At 49.1% G+C, this 23,340-nt stretch overlaps 1 protein-coding gene across 2 annotated transcripts in view; it reads left to right on the top strand.

The window, feature by feature from the left end:
• The window catches only part of MGLL (monoglyceride lipase), a 102,305-nt gene that overhangs the window by 58,187 nt on the left and 20,778 nt on the right, over nucleotides 1-23,340 (top strand). Inside the window, exons 4-6 of one of the 2 annotated variants that reach the window (XM_005866950.2) lie at nucleotides 11,182-11,318; nucleotides 12,576-12,686; nucleotides 21,862-21,951. In XM_005866950.2, coding sequence (XP_005867012.1) covers nucleotides 11,182-11,318; nucleotides 12,576-12,686; nucleotides 21,862-21,951 — 338 coding nt within the window. The remainder of the gene's footprint in view (nucleotides 1-11,181; nucleotides 11,319-12,575; nucleotides 12,687-21,861; nucleotides 21,952-23,340) is intronic. The other variant, XM_014540303.1, reaches the window with a different exon arrangement.

The following is a 23,340-nucleotide window of genomic DNA, read 5'->3' as shown; positions in this document are numbered from 1 at the left end:
TGAATATAATAGAATCAGGGGCATAGAAAGGGAGTGGACTGACAATTCTCGGGGGGAAAGGGGTGTGGGGTGTGTGGGAAGATACTGAACAAAAATCGTACACCTATGGATGAGGACAGTAGGGGGGTAAGGGCAGAGGGTGGGGTGGGAACTGGGTGGAGGGGAACTATGGGGGGAAAAAAGAGGAACAACTGTAATTATCTGAACAATAAAGATTTAATTTTTTAAAAAAAAAGAAAATATAGTGACTTTAATGCACATGCTTTTTAGATTAAGGCAGGAAAGAGAAACTCTATCCGCGGAGTCCTGTGCTGTGCACACCTAAGGCTGTGGGGTCCAAGAGAGGAGTGAGGTGACAGGGTAGACTTGGCTCAGCTGGGTTTGCAGGACTGGTCAGTTCACTGGCCTGTGGGTTTTGGAAAGTCTCCCTCCGCCCTGGTCTTCCCTTTAAAATGCTCACTTGACCAGTGATGCCACGTTGCTGTTTCCACCCCAGAGGGACCTGGTATGTGTGCATCTTGTTCTAGTGAAACAGCCCACACCCCCACAGCAGAGAGCTAACCCCTTACTAGTTAAAAAGGAGGGAAAATGGCCATGAGTTGGGCTATGGGAGGTAGGGCTGTGATGTGGCCGGTGGCAGGAAGTGCCATCCCGGGGAAGATAGGGTTCATGCAGTACCGGCTGGTCCAGGATGGTCCACTCCGTGTGCCAACTCAGAGGTGGAGATGCAGCAGGGGTGGAACAGAAGACCGTCTTTCCAAGACGATTGTCAAGGGGGAAGCTAGAGTACTGTTTATGGGAAGAAAAAGAAGACCATTGCACAAAGTTTTCCAAGACGATTGTCAAGGGGGAAGCTAGAGTACTATTTATGGGAAGAAAAAGACCATTGCACAAAATTATACCGAGGTGGAGACGTGTGAGTGTGAGTGTGTAGAAAAAGACAGAAGAATGCTCGTCAAAGTGAGAGGGCTGGCGAGCTGAGGGAATAGTGAGACCGTATTCATGTATTTTGTAACGTAGAATAAGGAAATCTGCAGATAACGCTTTTTGACCAAGTTATTATTTGTGGCTCTTCCCCTGGCACAGGCCAATACTGTGGACTAGGAAACCCCAGGTGTCTCACAGGAGAACAGCTTTCTCTGCCAAAGCTTCAGGGTCTAAAACAGAATTCTCTGGGGGCCGGTTTAAAGTGAGCCACGGGTTTCTCACCCAGGGGCATTGTCACAGTAACCAGTCAGTCAGTTAGCTATTGCTGTGTAACACACCACCCAAAACTGAGTGGCTTAAGACAATGATTTATCTAGCTCATGATCCTGTGAGTCAGTGAGTTTAGTCTGGACTCGGCTATAGATCGGTAAGACGCTTCTGGTCTGGGGATCATCTGGCTGTTGTGCCTAGGCTGGTCCCTGTCCTCATTATGTTAGCACAGTTTCCAGAAGCTACGAGACCCATTGGACCTGGGCTCCGACCTGGCCAAACATCACCTTTGCTGCACTGCGTCAGTCAAAGCAAGCCTGAGCCCCAATCCAGCCCTGGCTGGGCGGGGCCACAGGGGCACATTGCAGTCAGCCTACCACGTGACCGAGATAAGTGTCCAGGTGTATTTCCGAAAGGCATAGGTAGCAGAATAGGATGAAAAGCATTTCCTGGAGTTCTTTCTGAGAATTAATTTTTTCCATCCTAGGAATTGTCTCGTGGCTCTGATGCAGGACAGAAGCCTCATTGCTCCAGTAAAGGGCTCTTCAGATCCATTGCCTTTGCTTTAGAAACGTCATAATCACTTTTGTTGTTACAGTGGGCAGTAGTTGGACATTCCACAGCCAGTCTCATAAGAAGCTGGAGCCCCGTTCAGCCTTCTCCTTCCGTCCTCTCAGGTTGGCTCCCAGGGAGAGCTCCTGACCACAGTGGCCCAAGGCAGGGTGTGCTCAGGGTGCAGTGACTCACTGGAAAGCCTTGTTTGGCCTCAGGGGGAAGGACTGTGCATGGAGGACAGACAGACACCGTGCTAGGAACTCTTGGTCCTGGTTTCAAAGCAGGCTTTCTTACTCCTGGGGTCACAAACGGTGGATGAAGGAAGACTAACATTTTCTGGGCATCGACCGTCACCTGCTTCCTCGTGTAAACCTTTCAGCAACCTGCCAGCTAAATACAGTTGTCTCTGATGTCAATTTGTTGGGAAGACCAGGATCATAGTGGTGAAGGAGTTTGCCCAAGCTCACACGGCTGAAAAGTAGCAGCAGAATTTGAATCTGATGCCGAACCCTGTATAGGGTCTTCCAGAAACTGCCAACCCATGGGTTTATGGTGTGGAGGTAAATGTATTAGTCCAAACATAGTCTCTATAACCTATTTTCTAACAAAAATGCTCATAAGGACACAGAGAAAGTCATGCGCAAATGAAGTATTCTGTAAAACCCGAGCCAGGTCAGGAATTTGTCTAATTTGGCAAATCGTTGCCCATACCTTTGACATTTTCCCCTTTGTCAGGTTCTAAGTATGCGAAGTGTTTTTTACATGAAGCATTTTCCTGAAGTTTTAAACCCTTATGATTGCTGATCTTGTGGTTTTCTGTAATTTGCCTCAAGTGTTATTTACGGAATTTGCAGCGCTTCCTGTTATTTTGTTACCGTTGTTTTATTCCTTGATCTCATCGCATCCTGGAAGGCTCTGATCGTGAATGCCTCTTCCCACCCCACAGCTGCTGCCTGTTTATAAACCCGGGTACTTTCTGTAGTCAGCCGGGAGATCTGAGGCAAAGGTCTAGCCTTGCTGGAGGATTCTGGCTAGCCCAGAATTGCCCAGAGCCCGACCAGGTCATGAGACAAAACAAATGAACAAACCAACCAAACCGGGAGAAATGTCCCGGGGGCATGACACCTGGGAAGGTGGCAGCTTATCAGACAGCCTGAACCAGCCTCCCTCAGTTCTCCGAAACCAAGTCGTCAGTCTACAGCGTGATGCAAAAGGAAGCTCATCTTGCTAGACCTAGCCAAGAACCGTCGTTATGACACTTTTTGTCATGCTGTTTCCTCTTATTTATACAGTGGAGAGTAGGATGTTTTCAAATAAACCCTCTAAATTTGAAATCCTGAGAATGCATTATTTCTAAAATGCCGCACCGTTAACAGCCTTTTAGCTGGTTGCATTATAAAGCATATTGTAACAGCTTAAAGGAAAAATCTGAGCTGAAATGTGTTTCCATGGCCCATATGTTGAATTCTGGCATCTTTTTCAAGCTGTTGTCAATTAGTAACGAGATTAAGTTCTGCCTTTATGTCCTCTGTAAGATCTTAGATGCTGTGGAGAGCTACAAAGGGAGATGTTTTTCTTGGGTCAGAGGTGACTGAGAGCAGCGGTAGTTGGGAAGACAAAGATGTGTTGTCCCAAGTGTCCGCGATGGACACCCGGGGCCATCAACAAACAGAGAGAAGGAATGGCTTTTGCTGCGGGAAACAAACCGTTTTCCAGGCCAACAAACTGTGATCTTGGACTTTTTGCCATATGCATGGTTTTTAAAAATAGAAAGAGAGGTTGAAGCAGCCCTCCTGGTCCTAGGCTGTTTCTTGCCCTGAGCCTGGCAGCATGCAGTTCTTGTCTAACCTGGATCAAATCAACCTCTGTAGTCCCTTTACCCCGTGGCTTTGAATCTCCCTTTGTTCCCACACTCTCTACTCCTGGGACCTAACAAAGACATTTTTAGCATTAGTGGGATGTATCAGCTGATGACCCAACATACTTTTGTGTTGGCAGCAAGTGGACATACAGCCTTTTAGCTTAAGAATGCATTTCCATTGCTTTTAACTTGTCATTGGTCTTATTTCCTTACACTGTGGCATAGTGCGCCATTGCTAATGGGATTTCTGCTATTGGATGTCACAGGAGCATGGAAAACGAACCAGACTTACCAGGTTTGATATCTAAATTTTAAGCAGCATAATTACATTGTGGCCTAAAGTAGGAAGGAAACATGGGGATGCTGCCATCCTTGTTCCAATAACGCGTTGAGGTTAAAGACTGGAAGCAGAAAATACATACAATCATGAGGACATCTGCTGGAACTCGAAGGCATGGCTTGATGTGTAAAGGCTGCTGAGTGGGCTTTCTGTCATATCATTGGGGGGTGCATTTGATAGGCTCCAGCAGTCACACGGATTCTGCCTGCAATCTTGATTTCCAAGTGAGTCGGCCCAAACGGAGTGACTTATACTATGGTTCTCTCCCTATCAATGGTAGAGAAATATGTTGACCTGATAAGAAAGAAAGAAAGAAAGAAAGAAAGAAAGAGAGAGAGAGAGAGAGAGAGAGAGAGAGAGAGAAAGAAAGAAAGAAAGAAAGAAAGAAAGAAAGAAAGAAAGAAAGAAAAAGAAAGAAAGACCTATTACTTGGGCTACATGTTCTTCAGACCAAAACAATGGCTTTCTGTTAGGTTTTTACCTGGAAGCAAGTACCACAATGGGAAGAAGGTGGGTTTGTCACTCCTGTATAATAAACAAAGACATAACTCCCGAAGCTGACAAGGATGTGCTGAAACTCACATTTCCATACTTTGCTAGGGACAGTGAAAGTTACCAAGTTGAAAATTTTTGATTGTTCTATGATTGAAATCTCATTTTGGCAAGTTTATCCTAACAATTTTATACACATCTATAAAAATGTTCATCTTAGTATTATTTATTATAGCAAAAGACTGAAGGCAAGCTCAGTGCCCCACCATAAAAAGTAGTTGAGTGAGTTCTTATTTTATCCCCTGACTGGCTTACATGCAGTCATTATAAATCCCAAATACAAATTATGTAACAATGTGGGGGAAATATTCATGCATTATATGTTAAGTTAAAAATCAACTCTAGGCCCCTGGTACCTTGCCAAGACCTGGCACATAACAGGTATTGAGGGCATGTCTGTTCAGTGGCAAAGAGCTTTTACCATCTTCTTGCAGCAACCCAGCTAGATAAAGGTCTTATCTAATTGGAGGACTGGCGTTCTCCCTCACCCCACTCCCTCACCCCACGCCCAAACATATGCCCCTAGGATCCATGAGATAATGGGGTGTTGACTGAGAACCCAGCTAGATAAAGGTCTTATCTAATTGGAGGACTGACGTTCTCCCTCACCCCACGCCCAAACATATGCCCCTAGGAACCATGAGATAATGGGGTGTTGACTGAGCAAGAAATCAAATGACACCACCTTCACTTATACCTTCTGCCCCTTTGTAGTCCATGTGTCATGGGTGCCCTAGTATGAGCCTCAGGCCTGACAAAGGGCAGAGTGATGCATAGCAGGTGGCTTTGTCTGGTCTGGGAAGAGCCTGAGGAGGTCGCACCAGCCTGCCCTGGCCACGCTGAGATAGCTTTCTGAGCCACATGCAGGACAGATGGCCTCCCGGGGCCACAGGAAATAATACGAGTTTGTGGGTTTGTTAAAAATGTAAGTGGTGAGCCATGCAGGCGTCATTCCACAATTTGAGTTTTGGGTGTTTTTTTTCAATGTTATGTCTTAGAGTTTTTCCTCAGTCAGTTCATGTAGAGCATTTTGCCAGGCCATTGAAATAAAACCAAACTTTACTAATACATGTTTCCCCTGCTATCAGGAAATAGAGCTTTCCTCTGAAATCTGTTGTAAGCCAAAATGGTGTAAAGTGAAGATACGATTACCATTAATTTATATGGAGAACTTTTTGAGCTTCCCCAGACCCAAATTTCAGCACATGCACTATGTCTTTAATTCCATTCACGGCGATGGAAGCAATTAATCACGTCCAGTTTTATGCTAAGTGGAACACACTCACGAGCTTCCGTAGGCCTTTCTGGTACATTAAGACACATTTGCTAACGGATGCACAGGATAAGTGGAGTTAAAGTGCAGGTGCTCACACGGGTCAAAAGCTGGATGCTGAGATGCTAAGTATGGTTCCGAGGTGGGGCCACTCTCACTGCTCAGGGTGCCGCTGCCTCTGTAACAGCTGCTACCAAACAACCCTGAACGCCATTTTTACTTCTCACCGTTTTCCATTAAAGTGAAAATCCTCTTTGGGTTTCTCTCTGTTAGTGAAAACAGGAACTGACGTGGGTCTTTTTTGTAAGAGCGAAGTGGGGTAACACGAACTTTTGAAAAGCAGGGATACCAGTTCTTACTTCTGGTTGATGAGGGAGGAATGGTTTGTTACCTTCTTTTTTAAAAAAATGTTCACTTCCACAATTTTTATTTACTTGCCACTTCCTCTCTGTCCAGCCCTGATCTGAGCACTTACCACAGATTCTCTCAGTTATTATTACAAACAATTCAAGGAGGGACTATCACCCCCACTTTGCAGATGAGGAGACTGAGGCACAAAGAAGTTGAAAACCCTGTGTGAGGCCTTCCCACAGGGGAGCCCGAGGCCCTCTAAAGCCCAGAGCCATCCCACCTAACCCCACACTCGGTAGCTGCCTCAATGCTTTCCTGTGCACAGAGCCCTGAGGAATGTGAAGATGAAGAAAACACGATCATGGCTATCAAGGATCACCCGGCAAATATGGGGCACACACGGGCTGAACCTCCTCCCCCCAGCCCATCGATGCATCACTACTCACATGGCAGACATCACTAATCGCTCACAGTACTCTCTTCTGCTCAGTCCAGTGGGACCGGCCTTAGAATCCTCCGCAGCCAGTGCAGTTGGGGGCCTCCACTCTGCAATTAGACCCTCAGTCCACAGGATCGGTAGGGGTGGTACTCAGAGAGAGAAATGGCGCGGGGAGGGGGATTCCAATCAATTCACATGTAATAGAGACAAGAAGTGCTTTGGGGGATGGAAGGGGAAAACTTTAACCTGTGTTGAGGGAATTGCCTCCATAGAAGTGATAGGATTTGAGACAGGCCTTAAAAGACTGCTCCTGGCCTGATGCAGGGGTGAGGGCACCACTGCAGAGGGGGGTTCAATGAGAGCCACAGGGCAGGAAAGTGTGGCTGTGCTTTGAGAAACAATGGGCAGGTGTGTGAGTGTCTCTCAGACCATGCTTTCTAGCAAGGCAGAGGGACCAGTGGGAGCCTTTGCTGGAGGCCCCAAATGCTGGGCTGGAATGCGTGGACTGAGTTCTGAAACAGCGGGACCGTCTGACACTACCAGATCAGAGCGCTTCAAGCAGAGGATGCCGGACAGTGCAGAGTGGGTCAGAGCAGGGAGAGCTTGGGGCGGAGGGGGGACTGGGTAGGAAGCTATCACCAATTCAAAGGCAACGGGCGTCTCAGTCCCGTGAGTAACGTAGGAGTGGAAGGAAGGAGACGGATTCGGGAGGCTGTGACCTAGAAATCCAGAAGAATTTTGTGACCAGCTGGACAGAGGGTTAGAACTGAATTCAAAGATGACAGCTCTATTTGGAGCCTGAATGATTCTGAAGGGGGATAGGGGTCATTAACCATGATATGGAACCCAAGAGAGAGCCGTTTAGAAGCTGCTTGAGGAACCATGGGGCAGCCAGGGGAATCCTTCTCCCTGGGCTTGACAAGGTGGATTTTTAGCTCTGGAAAGAACCCAGAGCCAGAGACTGGGAGACATCTGCCTTCGGATGAGAGTCACAGCATGGGAGAGCGTGGAGATGACCAGAGTCTCCTGGCACAGTAGGTAGACAGGCTAGGCGGACACAATCATGCCCAGTAATAAGGGCTGGTTCGTGAATAAGCAGACCAGGGGAACTGAGCAGAAATCCAGAAATAGACTAGAGTGAAAAGGAAACTTTCACATATGATAAGGATGACATCGCAATTCAGTGAAATAATAAAGGACCTCTTAGCAAGTTCTGGTGAGACAATTAAGACCCTTCTGCATTTTGGAACTTGATAGAGGTGTGGTTGAACAACATTGTGGATATACTAAATGCCACTTACTTGGTATGCTTTATAATGGTTAATTTTATGGTATATGAATTTCACCTCAAGTTTTTAAAAAAGAGCCGTAGGGAAAGAGATCCTTCTCTCACACCATATACCAAGATAAACTCCAAATGGATCAAAGATTCACGTGTAAAAAATGAAACTATCTTGTGATAGTTGGTGGTGATGGTTGCACAACAATGTGAATGGACTTAATGCCTCTGAACTGGACACTTAAAAATGGTTAGTGTAAGTTGTATGTTGTGTGTATATTATCACACACAAAAGGAAATGAAAACCATAAAATAATTCACAGAAGATATGGCTGAATTCCTTTATAACCCTGGAGTGGACAAGAAGATGCTCCGCATACTCTTTCTCTCCTAATATATGAGCAAAACCCAAACAGCAACCAAGATGCTTTGTTTGTAAGGCGGAGAGAAACAGGCCCTCTCTCTCGTACCTTGCAGGTAGAGTGAAACAGCAATTGGGGAATTTGAATTTGGACTGAATATAAGATGATATTAGGGAGCTACTGTATCTCCAGAGAGGAGAGAGAGAGAGAGAGAGAGAGAGAGGAGAGAGAGAGAGAGAAAGAGAGAGAGAGAGAGAGAGAGAGAGAGAGAGAGAGGGGGGAGGGAGAGCTGGGCCAGGAGCCACTAGGATCAGGAAGAATCCACTTTGGTGAAGAAGGGAAGCTGTCACAGGGGGGAAGGGTCAGGAAGGCCATGTTGGTTGGTCCATATTTTTTTTAAAAAAGAGTGATAGTGTCTGCTCAGAGTCAGGAGGTAGGTTTACAGGCTTTAGGGTAAGGGAGACATTTGGAGGAGATGCTGAGGCAAATTTGTTTGGTGACTGAGTCTGTGTGAAGAGGCAGTACGTCCTGTTGCCTGGCTCACAGCTCATGCTCACCCAGCCCTCACGGAATAGGCTGGAGAAGGGCTGCTGTGAGCTGAGTCTAGAGCGAAAGATGTTCCAGCTCAGACTCAGAGGGGCCATTCCTCAAAACACTAAACAGAATTACCATGTGACCCAGCAATCCCACCTCTGGGCATATACCCCAAAGAATTCAAAGCAATAGCTCAAACAATATTCGCACACCCATGTTCATAGCAGCAAGCAGTATCCACAACAGCCAAGAGGTGGAAGCAACCTAAGTGTCCATTGACAGTTGACTAGATAAACAAAATCTGGTAGGTATATGCATATAGTGGAATATTATTCAGCCTTTAAAAAAAAAAAGGGAAATTCTGGCACAGTCAGTGTGGCTCAGTGGTTGATCATTGATCTATGAACCAGGCAATCATGGTTCAATTCCCGGTGGGGTCGTGCAGGAGGCAGCCAATCAATGATTTTCTCTCATCGTTGATGTTTATATCTCTCTTTCTTTCCCCTCCCTTCCTCTCTGAAATCAATTCAAAAATGTATTTTAAAAATAATAGAAAATTTAAAAAGAAGGAAATTCTGACATGTGTTATATAACAAGGATGATTCTTGAAGACATTATGCTAAGTGAAATAAACTGGACACAAAAAGACAAAACTGTAGGATTCGCTTGTAGGAGATTTTTAGAGTAGTCCAATTCAAAGAAACAGAAAGTAGAAGGGTGAGTGCCAGGGGCTGGAGGGAGTGGAACGGGGAATATGTGTTTAATGCAGGTATTAGTCAGCTTGAGCTGCCATAACAAAGTACCACAGACCTGGTGGCTTAAACAATAGACATTATTTCCTCACAGTTTCAGAGGCTGGAAGTCAGAGATCAAGGTGTCAGCAGGGTTAGTTTCATTGAGGCCTCTCTCCTTGGCTTGCAGACCATCATCTTCTCCCTTTGTCCTCATGGTCTTTCCTCTGTGTGTGTCTGTGTCCTAATTGCCTCTTCTTATAAGACACCAGTCCTATTTGATTAGGGCCCACTCTAGTGACCTCATTTTAGCTTAATGGCCTCTTTAGAGGTCCTGTCTCCAAGTAGTCACTGGGGGTTAGGACTTCAACATATGAATTGTTGAGGGGGAGGGGAGGGGCAATTTGCACATAATTCAGCCCTTAACAATGAGTATGGAGTTTTCGTTTGGGAAAATAAAAAGTTCTGGCGAAGGATGGTGGTGATGGTTAAGTGTGAATGTACCTAATACCACGGAACTGTACACTAATAAATGGTTACAAGGGTATAAATTTTAGATTATATATATTTTACCACAATACAAAATTAAACTTAATTAAATGTAATTACATTTTAAAAGGGAAAAAATCCTCAGAGAGGCAAGGGAGCTGAGGGTGCTGCTGGAAGGGTGACAGGCCTGGGCCCTGGCCTTCATGCAGGGGGCAGAGAGCAGGTGGGGCAGGGCAGCGGGAGGGTGGGAGTCCATGGGGGAGGGGGACAGGACCTTAGGAAACAGGAGGCTGTGGTCTGACCACACTGAGGTCTGGCAGCCAGTCCATTTCAGGCGATGCTGAGTCCTCACCCTTCTCATTTGTGCAACGAGTGTTACCATCGCCGCTGTGATAGCTTCCTCGCAGAAGCAGAGGGAGGGGCTGGGCTGATTCTCCCGTTGTGTTGTGTGGCCCTGTCCTCTCCGAGCTCTTCCTTTTCTGTGATTTTCAAGCAATCGCATCAGCTGCTTTCAGCCTGAATGTGGAAGCCGCAGACGATGTGCTGTTTCTATAGAGACTTATGTCCTCCTGAGTGGGGGTGGCGGTGTGTGAACCCAGATACACCCTAAGAAAAGAAGAGGGGGAATGAACAGCCCAGGCAGGTGACAGATAAGATCCCAGAGGGATAGAACCTGACCCGGTTTTACTGCTGTTTTGCCGAGAAAATTTCCAGCAAGCACACTTGACTGTTTTGTGTTATGTTTGTCATAGTACCTTCTGTAGAGTGAGGTGACACTTCACCTGGTGAAAGGCTAACATGGGAACACAACTGTGAGGGTCCAGGAACGGGGAAAACCCAGGGAAATGTTGAGCCTCATGGGTCTGACTCCTGGCCACTTGACAAAAACGTGGGCTTGGTGAGTTTCTCCTTGCACCTGCCTTTCTTTCTCCCTGGAGAACGGCCACGGGAGACAGCTGGCTGTGTGGGAGGGTTTGGGGCATGGTTCACTGTGTGATGGTGGCAAGTTCCTTGGCCACCCTGTGCCTCAACCTCCTAACTGCACCGTTGCGGGGGACGAATCCCCATGTGCAAGAGCAGTCGGGGCGGGTTTAGTGAGATGACCCAGTCAGGTCCTCAGTGCAGAGTGTCTGGTAACCCTGGTGAGGAAACCGCTGCCCTTGGGCAGGAGTCAGCCCTCCAGTCACTGCTATTCTCTCATCTCCCATTCCCTTCCAGTGGGCCATGGACAGAGCGAAGGGGAGAGGATGGTAGTGTCCGACTTCCACGTTTTCGTCAGGGATGCCTTACAGCACGTGGATGCTGTGCAGAAAGACCACCCGGGGCTGCCCGTCTTCCTTCTGGGCCACTCCATGGTAAGTAGACCACAGACGATGCGGTCCAGATCAGGCTGTGGCCTGGGCAGCGTGAGAACACCGGGGTAGAGAAGGGGCAGCCCTGACGCCCTACCTCCTCCCAGCTCCCCGCCTGGCTGGCACACCCCACTCTGCACTTGGAGTTCCCAGGCAATTCAGTGCTCAGGAAACAGGTCAGGTTCAGAGCCCTGGAGACAGCCCAGAGAGCTCAGAGTGGCCTGTTCCTTCCCGCCAGGGCCCCAGGCACCAGGAGGTGGCCCACCAGTCCTTACAGAGGAGCTCGGTGTGGGGCCCTGACCTTTGGTTAACCCTGCCTCTACCTCAGTGCTAATTCACAGTGAGGCTCTCAGGGCACTTCTCCCTGCAGAGCCACTTTTCAGAACGGGGGTGGTGCTCCAATCAGCGAGGAGCACACGGAATGTGCCCACACCCCTGCTGGCTTCAGAGCTGTGCAAATGGAACCAGGGACAAAGGCTCCCCGTGGACCCAATTCCTGAACGGTCATTCACCATCCTTTTAACACTTTAAAGTTATAAAACCCTCTTAAAACTAACCAAGTATAGATCTTTAAATCGAGGGTCCTCAAACTGGCAGATCTTCCTCCCTAAGCTGACGTGTTGGCTGGCGGAGAACTTGAGCTGCTTGATTTTGAATTTGGAGAAACTGTTCTCTCTAGGGCAGAGCTCCCTGCCCCTTCTCACCGCCTGGCTCTGTTCCTGCGTCCCTCTGGCCTGCCTGGCCCCTGTAAGCACTTGCAGTTTCAACCCTTTGTTCAGATTACCTGCAGTTTCAGCCAAGAGTCAAGGCCTCAGACCTTCAGCACTGTCCACATTCACTAAGTACCCAAATTCTGGAACCTTTACTGAACCGGGGGAGGGGAGGTGGGGGGGGGAGTGTAGCAACCTCTTATTATCATCAGATTCAACAAAAACAACTTTTTATAAGCCTGACAGAATGGATCAGTTGGATGTCTGCCAGCTTTTGGTTTGAGGCAGACAGAGTAGGAATGTATTGTTTAACTTGCAGCCCACAAGCAGGAACCTTATTTGTATCTCTCTGAAATGTTTGCTCCTGGGGAAAAAAATATGTAATAAAATAATTGCAGACCCAGTTTATCCAACGTTCGATGGTGTCTGTTCCAAGGGAGACCTCCTCGGGACTGTGACCAGGCTTAGGGGGCCTCTTCCATGGAGCCCCTTAGAAATCGTGTGCAGGTGGGAGCCGGCACACAGCAACTCTGCCCGTTTTGCATTGCAGGGCGGTGCCATCGCCATCCTCACGGCCGCGGAGAGGCCAAGCCACTTCTCTGGCATGGTTCTCATTTCACCTTTGGTTCTGGCCAGTCCTGAGTCCGCAACAACTTTCAAGGTAAATGGATTTCTGTTTCTGTGAAACGTTTGCACTTCCTTGAAAAATCCTGTAGCTGGAGTCGGGGGTAAAGGGCGGAAGTCCATTTGGACAACGATCAAACATGATTGCCACCAGGGTTCTGTAATTTTCATAATCAGGTGCTTCCCACCCCCGACCCCCAAAGACAAAGGGAAAATGACTTCCTATTTATGTATGTTTTATTAGTGAATGTTGAAAGGAGAAAAGACGACGTGTGTTAGGAATCCAGCGAAATAACCTGTGTTGACAAGTCACACACCAGGTGTTTGCTGACTTCAGCCGAAAGTGCACAGCAAGTGGACATGCAGGCTGTTTGTAATTGCAACATAGGGTGTTGGTCACCTTAGCCCTCTCCCATCCCAGAGCACTTTCCCCCTGATTCTAACCCAGCTGTCATGCCGTTTTTCTGGTTATAATGTTACGTAATGGCACATGGGTACTCTTGGTTCTGGGCCTTTGAGCCTCGAGGCAAACAAGCCAATAAGACTACTGCCAGAAGCAGAGCAGGTGCCTTCCTCCCTGAGAAAGGAGAGGAGCAGGGCTGCTTAATTGCGACTGTGGGTTGTTGACATGTGAGGGACCTGCCCTTGAGGGGCATGAAGTTTGAGAGAGAGAATAACCTAACGAGAGTAGAGAACCCCCAACCTGTGTATCTCCAAGGAATGCTCCATCTCACCTCAGTGCTAGGTGGCACTGCTGCCTCCTGAGCCAGTTCCTGGGACTCTCAAAGGGGCACGAAGGGTGAGGCGGTGGGTCACAGGGCCAGCGGGAACTGGGCAGCCATTAGCCCCTGTGCTTACCCTACTTTCCCTGGCCTCCCCATCAAGTGACAGCAGGATCATTTAAATCATTGCCTTAGCTCAGACGCCTTTGATATTCTCCTGAGGACCCCAAACAGAGGAACACAGGACAGGGAGTGAAACCTTGTCAAAATGTTCTCAAACGTTTCCTGCAGCCCACAGCCACAGACTTAATCCCTGGACGTGGGCTGGCAGGTCCTGTGTACCGGCTTTCGGTTAGGTACCGAAATGTCACCAATTTCAATGAGAACAGGTTGAGCAAACGATAAATCTGGAATCATCTGATACTTTAGCCAGAGAACAACAATTTACTTAATTTGAGGAAGAGGAGAGAGGGCTAGCTCTTTTGAACTTGGCTCGGTTTTAAGGAAATCACCACCGCCTTACTGAAATCGACTAGCAATCGTACATTTTAGTGCCGTGTGGACAGCAGTGGAGGCGGGACCCGCGTGTGTCTGCCATGGAAAAAAACAAGGTCGTCCACAGAATCACAGGTGGCCACCTAAGTGTGCAAAAGGGGACACCATCTCCTGGACTCCTCCCACCGTGACTGTGCAGAATGTGAGCCACAGCAGTCAAGGGCCCTTGTCCAAGTAGAATAAGCAAGACCAGGGTCACAGAGGAGAGGGAAGTTCCCTCTGCCGCCCATGTGCTGGGAGTCAGCTGCCTGAGACTCACTCCGCTCAGTGAGTGCCAGGCATGTGCTGTACTTTTACCTGCATTATCTCACTTAATTCCCGTCATCAGCCCAGGGAGAGGTCACGACCTTCACGTGCTGGATGGAACACTGAGGCTTAGGCTGGATGAGTGACTCTCCAAGATGACACAACTTTTGAATCCAGGGCTGTATTCTCCTCGTCTAGGGTGTTTCCCCATCAGGGAAAGTCTTCTACACTGGACGCTTCTCCTTAGAGAAAAGCCAGGGGCTGTGGGGCTTTTCAGATGATGCGCACAAAGGTCATGGCAGCTGAGCCCTGAGATGGAGCCGGCAAGGTTTCCTCCCAGAGTCACTGGTGGAGGCGGAATTTCTGGGCAAGGCTACAAGAACATGACCTTTCAGAGCCCTGTGCTAATAGATCACCTCCTCAGATCAAGGGCCAGCTGTCCCTGGAGGGGTGCAGGTCCTGTTGACAAATAGATTTCCTGTTGCTCTCAGACCTGAGGGCACGTCCTCCCCACCGTGGATTCTGTTGCTGCCTCTGGCTCTTGTGCAGTTTTGACTGATAGAATCTTTGATTCATCTGTCCACCCACCCCAGATGACTTGATCACCCTGCACACATCTGGTCCTGTCTGACAACCTTCCAGAAAGAGTCTCATTGAATCTTCTTTTAAATTTAATTTTTTTTAAGTTTTGTATAATACATTTACACGAGGGGAGGCTCCCTTCCTAGTTTGAAGGTGGGCAGCCAGAATTACAGAGGGAGTGGGTGCATCTTCTGTGGGCACACACACACACTCCGTTTGCTCCTGTTTTACACAAATGGAACGTGCTCCCTGCACGTTTTTGTTTCATTGTTCTCTCTTGGTTGACTGATTTGTTTTTGTGAGTTTTGGGTTGAATTTGTCTACTTTGCAGACAAAGTGCTCCTCCCCATCAGAATAGCAAGAGGCCACTGTGGGGTGAGCTCTGGATTAGGGGAGGCCCTGCTGAGGGGTGAGCTCTGGATTAGGGGAGGCCCTGCTGAGGGGTGAGCTCTGGATTAGTTGAAGCCCTACTGTGGGATGGGCTGTGGATTAGGTGATGTCCCGCTGACCAAACTTTGGGCTATTTATTTGCAGTGGTTTGCTCTTATGGGCCCAAAGGTGGACAGATTGCTGTAGACCATCTCTTGCTTAGAAAACGAAGGCTCGGGGGGACCTTTCTGAGGGTCAGTGGCACCGTCAGGGGCCACAGAATGCAGAGCCTCATGACTCCTCGTGGCCTCATGACTCCTCACCCAGAGCTCAGCTGAGGACTTTTCCAAGGTTTGTTTCATGGCCCAGAGTTTCTGCTATAGAGATTCTTGAAATCATTAAAGCAGGCAGCATGAGATCTCAGGCTTCTCAGTACAGAGGGTCATGTGAAAGGTGGCATAAGACTGTTGACATAAGAAATGTCTAAACCTGAAGAGAATTTCTATGAATTTATTGGAACCAAACTGATGACATATGCTGGGGCACAAAATGTCAAATGCTCCGGAGAATAGCAGTTTTGCCGTTTCTTTTATGCATTTGAAATTAAAGAAGGAGCCTAAGGAATATTATATGGAGGTCGGAGAAAGCAAGGCGGGGATCAGATTACAGGATCAGATTTGCTGTCTTGGTGGTTTATCTGAGAAGGAGGGATGTGAAAGGGGGCATTTCAAAGGTGTGTTAACCTAGATGCACAGAAACAATGGACAAGCACTTGCTTAAAGCAAAGCCTTTTAGTGAAGAAGGTATATGCCTGGGGAGTGACTACCCACCATGATCTGTCCAGTTAGGAATTTATAAGATCACCATGCGAGGTTCCTCTCCATAGAACGCCTTTTTTGTCACATCCCCTACCCTGAACTGTGAGAATCCCAGCTGTCTCTTCCCCCCTCCCCTACCCCCGGCCAATCCTGCACACAGCTCGTTTTTACCCCCCTGCTCTGTTTTCAACAGGCTGGGTTGGGCAGAGGCTTCTGGTCTCCAAACACTGTGTTAAGAATGTGGTTGCACAAGAGAAATGAGAGCAGGAGAAATTTAGAAACAAAAATTCAGTGCATTAGACCAAGTCTCGGCTGTTTATGCGGCCATTTCATGGGGATTATGCCCTGGGGAACGCAGGGCTAGAGTAAAACCAGAAATAGAGGGGAAATCTTTGGCTGCCCAGATAGGAGGATGTCAAACTCTGAGCTAAACTGGGGTCTCCTCACCTGATCTAGCCCAGGAGGACACCCAGGAATGTGCAGCAAGCTGTAGCACATCTCCTTTCTCTGAGAGTCCCTGGGGTCAGGACCGAATCGCCCTGGGCAGAACCTGGAGTCAGGATGGGGCTCAGCCTGCTGGGAGGCTAGTCTTCAAAATGGCCTTCCTGACTATTGCCTGGAGGTTGTCTCATGGGGTCCAGGGTCAGATGCAGGAGCCAGCCCAGTGCTTCCAGAGGCTTCCACTCCCCGCCAACCAGGGCACCTGGCCAACTAGGGAGAAGTGAGTGGCCACTATAAACCTAGCATGCCTTGGTTGACGTCCTCTCCATTACCATCCTATAAGGAGGGAAACTTATTCTCAATTTAGACAAGGAAATGAGGCCCATTGTCTTGCACAAGGTCAACTTGAGCACCAGATCAGCTAGCGATTGTGGCAGGATGCTCCCTTTCACCCCAAAACCTGCCCAAATCAGGTCTCCTTAACTTTAACCCACTTCCCAAGTCACTCATCTGTTTGTAATCACCATCATCCAGAGGCCATTGAAGCAGTGGGGGTGGAGGGGTAAGGTGGGGTGTGCGGGACTTGCTCTTTCAGACTTCAAGTACAGTTAGATCCAGGAGTTAGGGACCTAGCTGTGCTCATGACTTTGGCAGCAGCAATGCCCATGAGGCATTGTTACCTCCATCATACAGGCACCTGCTCTCTAATAGCTGGGGGTTCAAACGTCTAGACACTTAGGACTTGGGGAAGGAGTTATGGCTCCAACACATCCTTGAGGAGCCCCGACAGTCAGCAAGTGTTTAGTGCTTCCCCGGGGCTCCCCAGAAATGGCATGCAGGGCTTTCTATTCTCCGTCTGCTGAGGGTGCACCTTCCCTCCTGAGACAGCTGAGCTGTCCTCTGACCCTGCACAATGCCCCCCCCACAGAGGTCGTGGAGTTCTAGCCTCCAGCATAGGGCAACCTGCTGGAGCCACTTTAAAAGGTAACGATTGTAATTACCTCCCTCGTGTCAAGTCTCATGAGCAGAAGCTTTAAAATGATCTTAGGGGGCCATTAAAACCTTCATATCAATAAAGGCATTTGTGCAAGTCACTAGTATTTAAAGTGATAAAGCGATGAGCCTGCAGTTAATCCCAGAATGCCACAAAGGCATGTCAAGGACATAAGACACATTCTAGTCTCTTACTCCTCAGGAGGAGAACCTCATTTCTGGGGAGTTGTCCTCTTGTGAGTGAAATAAGTTGGGGTTTTAGCTCTGATGTGACATTTGTTGCAAAGCTGCAGGTCCCATACTTTTCCTACAGTCTCCACTCTGAATAATGCCGGCATGTGCTCACTCCTTCATCAACCACTGCCAATTTCTTGAGCTTCTCTTGGGGCCAAAAGCCCAAAGGTCAGTTAGGGACTAGCTCTGTGGGAATCGGGTCTCGGGTCACCTTCCCAGCAACCCTTCAGGTTCGTTTTATTATCCCCATTTTAGAGATGAAGAAACTGAGGACCATAGACTTGCTTGGGGATGCAGAACCAGAGGTCTGGTGCAGATCTGCCTGGCTCCCAGGCTGAGTCTGATTCCTCCACTTCAACACCTCCCTCTTCTGGGCTTGTATCCAGCGACTGTGTGTCCATTCGTTGTGGGTCTCAGCTTCCAAATTACCCTGAAGCAATGAGACCCAGGGTCCCTGTTGAGTTGGTGTCACTGAGATCTCTGCGGTTGCACAACCCTGACTTAGCCTATTGGGGACATGATGATGGCGGCGGTCTCTCACTTCAAGGGGGGCCCATTCAGTGTCATCCTCTGTCGAGCTGGATCTGAGGCTCTCTCCACACTCCCGCAGGGTTATCTGAAGATTTTGGTCGAAATGGTATAAACAAAGCTGAAAAGGGCAGCAGGGAGAGGGATTGTCTTTGGCAACTATTCAATGCATCCTTGCTCCTGCATCCTTCTTGGATCCTTTGTGGGGAAGAGTCTAAGCACCTAATTTTTTTTAAGCTTTGACATTATTGTCATCAAAAGGTTTGCCTCTAACCAATTAAGTCCTGTTAGAAATGCGGTTTGGAACTTACTATGCAGATTTAGAAAAAGAGCGGAGAGTCAGGGCCATCCAAACATCTCTCATGGTGGGACCTTCAATAGGGCAGTTGTCCCTCCCAAGACATCTGTGCCCCTCCCCTCCGACCAGGGCGGGTCAGGAACACTCTACTCTGGCTGCACTTTGAAATCACCGAGAGCTTAAAAAACACTGATTCCAGGGCCCCAACCCACTCAGAATCTCTCAGTGGGGCCTGGGAAGGGGCCTTTGTGACGCCCCCTGAGAGTCCTCGTGGTGGGAGGCATACAGCTGCACACACCCACTGGCCAGCCACCTGCCACCTCCAGTCCTCAGCATGATGTCCTTGCCATGTCTCCTCCTGTTTGTGCTCCGGGCAGTAGGCCATTGGCAGCTACAGGAGTCCTCACCAGGACTCGGCTTCTTGTACTTGGAAGGGGGGCGGGGGCGGGGGTAAGTGGCCAACTCATCTGCCATTAATTGTTGCCTCTAAGGACCAAACCCTTGCACTGATCATTTTGTGCAAAGCAAATACTTCTCCAGAAATGCTCCTCCTTTTTTCATATGAAGCTCTTCGTAAAAGCATCATTTAGCTGCAGAAAGTTCCCTGTTAAGAGAAAGAAAAGACGACTGGCTCAAGGAAAGGGCAGAATAGGTGTTTCCCTGTCATTGTCTCCCGGAGGCAGTCCTTCCTAGCTTTCAAGTCCCCTCACCACCCCCGAGAAACCAGAGCAGGGATGGTTCCAGCCACAGCATGGCCTTTTCTGATTCTTTTGAGCCTAAACTGTCAGCATCTTTCCCTGGAAACAGAGGCCTTGGCACTTTGGGATGTACATGTGTTGGTTTAAGAAGTTCAGGAACATGGATTCAAAGGTGAAGGTCAATCTGCCTCTTCACAAATGGCCAGCACTTGTGAGCCCAGGTCCACGCAGAAGCAGGTGATGAGCAACAAAACATAAACTGTTGGCAAATGAGAAATCTGCTGGTGGGCTTCAGAGAAATGGGATGGAGAACTGTGCGGTGTCTCCTCGGTCCTGTTGCAGGCTGAGGACCGAGTGCTATGTCCCTGCGTCTTTTTCCGGCCGAGCTGATCTGGAGGTGGGTGGGTAGGAGGCGGACTTGCAGGAAAACAGCCGTGTCCTTGAGAAGGCCATGCCGAAACAAGCAGGCAGGCAGGCCAAGCGGGGCAGCAGGGTCTGGAGAGTGACGTTTGCACAAGGTCCTAGCAAACACAGTCACCCCTCAATTCCTGGGCGTGGCAGGGTCACATGTGGAGTCAACCGTCAGCCCTGTGTCCTCTCAGGAAGCTGTGGGCAAGAGTCATTGAGAACAGCAGGATGTGTAGAAGTCAGGGTACATTAAGCTTTTTCCTAATAGTGTTGCCCTTGGTGGAGGAGATAATCCCTAAATGTCCACCCTCCTTACACCATCGGGGCCCAGTGCAGGCTGCACCGCTGGTGCCGCTGCCTCTCTGTACGCCCGCAGTGCACTTCTCATCTGTTGTGTTTTCTCTTTAGTAGAAATGTTTAACTTCCGAAAACACAGATACCAACTTCTGAATTTAGATTCCCAGAGGAGCCCCTGGTTCCTGGAGGTCACAGACATGTGATCTGTGTTTAGAAACACTCGGGCCCTTGCCTTTTGTAAAGCTCCCAGAATCCTGAGTCCTTCTGGTTCCATACTTGTTCACAACCCCACCTTGGCTCTTGAACCCGCCCCATAGACCATGTCCATTCCACGAGGCTTCAGACTGTGTGAACTGACTCGAGTGCTAACCTAGTGTTCCAAGTTGGATTGCCTTACATTTCTGTGCTAGACTAGCACAGCTCAGCTCAGAGCCTGGCAGTAGCACCTGGCACATTGATGGCAGCAAGTCGACAGGCATGGGGTTTACTTGCCTGGACACCAGGCTTGGGGTGCAATGACCTACAAGAGTCTTAGAGGCAGGAGACCGCCATCCTTGCCCTGAAAAATGGAGAGTTGCCACGTGAATTTCAGAACAGAGGTGTGCATGTGTGTTCTTTTAGGAGCAAAGCCCTGCCTGGTCCCTGGCAGTGCGAGCCTGTATCATGCGTGTGCAGCCTGAGGAATGGGACGTGTTATAGCTCGAAGTGTGAAGGGAGATTGGGCAGCACAGCAGTTGTGTCACCATGGAGAGTGTCAATGCCTGCTGTTCTAGATAATCCATAGGAAAGGTTGGTTTCTTGGTTGCATTCATTGCGGGAGAGAGAGAACATAATGAAGGCTGGTGGCATAAAAGGAAAGAGTGGCCTCGCCCAGACCCTTGCCCCCTTTCCAGCTGAGCTCCTGGTGTGGTACTGAGCCTCTGTTTTCGTGTCTGTTAAATCAGGATAAACCCTCACCTCACAGCATCTGTGTCGAGATTAAAAGACTGGGCATCTATGACTGTGCCTGATGCACCAAAAGATTGTCACTCAGTAAATGCCAGTGTCCCCGCTCCCTACCAAGGGTACTGAGGAGACATCACTTAGCTCCAGGACATTCGCTCTCAACATGTGCTGAGAATTCACCGTTTGCCACCTTCCATGTGATTCTAATTTCAGCATTTCACAGCTCACTTTTGAAATAGCATCTTTCATCCCTGCGTGTCTGTGCACAGTGCAGAAATGAGAACAGTCCCCTCCGCAGGCAGAAGCGTGAGATCCAGGTTCATGCTTTTCCTGGGTAAACACAAGGCCCAGCCTGAGAAATGGGGATGGGGCAGGAAGGCCTGTACCTGCATCAGGGTCAAGATCAAGGAGCATGTATGAAGCACCTACTGTGTGTCTGATGCTTTTGCACCCAGTGGTTCTCCTTGGCAGCTAAGGAAACAGAGGCTCAGTGATGGTCAGCTCTGTGTCCACAGCATGAGGCAGCACAGCCAGGAATCCAGTCAGGTCTCGCTCCCTCTGCCACACATCTGATCAGGCGTGGTGACCATTTCTGTTCCCCTCCAAGAGAGACCGTGACAGTCGGCAGATTCTTTCTGATCAGAGCAGGCTCCTTTGGCTACACTCACGGGTGACTTAGGTGATTCTGCCCCTGCTGTGTGTTTTCTAGAATCTTCTGAGAAGTGGCTGGTGCAGAAGAGCTCAGCCAGGCAGCTCCTACAAGTAATTCAGAATCACCACTGATGAGTGGTTGCGGGGAGGGCTACCACACAGAATCGGGAGCAGCAAAAATAGACGTGGCATTCCCTCCGACAGCCCAGTGACCACCTCTCGCCCACTCCCTCAGGATCTGAATCAGCCTAACTCAAGGCTGTCTGAGTCAGAGCAGAGAGAGTCCTAGTGCACGCAGCCTTGGGAAACAACCCTGGCTGGTGTTCAGTTTGGGTGTCACTTTCCTTAATTTGCTGTAAACTGTCCTGTGGGCAGAGCTGGGCATGGATCCCACTGCACTCACACCCTTGTTTTCCTCCCTGGTTAGGTCCTTGCTGCGAAGGTTCTCAACGTTGTCCTACCAAACATGTCCCTGGGCCCGATCGACTCCAGCGTGCTCTCTCGGAATAAGACGGAGGTGAGAATCTTTCTGAAAACCAGGGGGTAGCTGGGGCTGGCGAGGGTGTGAAGGCAGCAGCCCCAGTGGGAAATCTGAGTGTTAGCTCTGTCTGTGGCATGGTGCTGCCCTGTGGCCGAGGCCCTGAAGGAAGTGATGGGGACATGAAGGTGCGGGAGATGCCGTCTGGCTTCAGGATTGGGAGGGAAGGGATACGTGGTCGTGATGCCTGAGCTGTGCCCTAAACGTCAAAGAAGCTAACCAGGTAGAGTTGTGTGCATATCAGCCAGGTCTCTTTGGGTTGTAAGTGACAGAAACTTAACTCAAAATGCTTTAAGCACATTTAAAAGTGAAATTAAGCAAAAGTAAAATGTGTTGGTGAATATACTAAAGGTCTCAGGCATGGGTGAATCTGGGGGCTCAAAAGTCTTGTTCACCATCCATTCTCCCAGGTCTCATATCCCCTGGTTTGGCTTCATTCCGACCGAACTTTGCCCAAGTGGAGGCAGAGATGGCTGCTGGCAGCTGTACATGAGCCACCCCAGTGGAAAGGTAGCTCTTTCCAAGAAGAGTCCCAGGGCTGATTCTTATTGGCTGATTGTCCACGCCTGGGTTACTTGTCCAGGAAAGGGGTCAGTGTCAACCCCGCCCAACTTTAAGGACCGAGTGAATGGGAGGGGGGCGAAATTGGGATAGAGTTTCAGAGGACCGAAGAATGGATTCAGGCCAGGCCAAGTGCCCTGTGGGCTGTGGGAGTGGTGCAGGGCTAACAGGGAATCAGAGGGAAAGGTCAGGCGGAGGAAACGGCACACGTAATGAGCCCTGGTGTGGAGAGAGGACAGCCCATGTGCAGAACAGCCAGTAGTTTGGTTCAGCCACGTGTAGGGCAGCAGGTGAGAGTCGAGGACTAAAATGAAGTCAGATTATGAGGTTTTCCAGGAACCCCATCTTCCAGGGGCCACTGCCCTGCCAGGAGTATGTTGTAGCCCCCTGAGCAGTGTGGCCTTCTATAAAAGCAAAACCAGAAAAAGGAAGAGAGGGGAGGGGAGGGGAGGGGCAAAGGAAGAAAAAGAAGATAAAAGCAAAGCCAACTGAGAGAAGCTTAGAAAGAAGAGGCAAAGTGGCTTTGGAGAGATAAGCTGGGAGGCTGTGCCATCAGTGTCATTGCCTATGGGCCCAGGCAGGAAGGTCAGCATGGACAAAAGGTCAAGATCAACAATGTGGGCTCTGGCCAGTGGTAGAGCATCGGCCTGCACACTGAAGGGTCACAGGTTCCATTCTGATCAGGGGCACATACCTGGGTTACAGGTTCATTCCCAGGCCTGGCCGGGCCCATGGAGGAGGCAACCAATCCATGTGCCTCTCTCATCTGCCTCTCTCTCTCTCTCTCTCTCTCCCCCCCCCTCCGCC

This window comes from Myotis brandtii, unplaced genomic scaffold (assembly GCF_000412655.1).
Source record: "Myotis brandtii unplaced genomic scaffold, ASM41265v1 scaffold240, whole genome shotgun sequence".
NCBI classification, from domain to species: domain Eukaryota; kingdom Metazoa; phylum Chordata; class Mammalia; order Chiroptera; family Vespertilionidae; genus Myotis; species Myotis brandtii.
The sequence above is the reverse complement of the archived record's forward strand: the minus strand, read 5'-3'. Positions and strand labels throughout refer to the sequence as shown.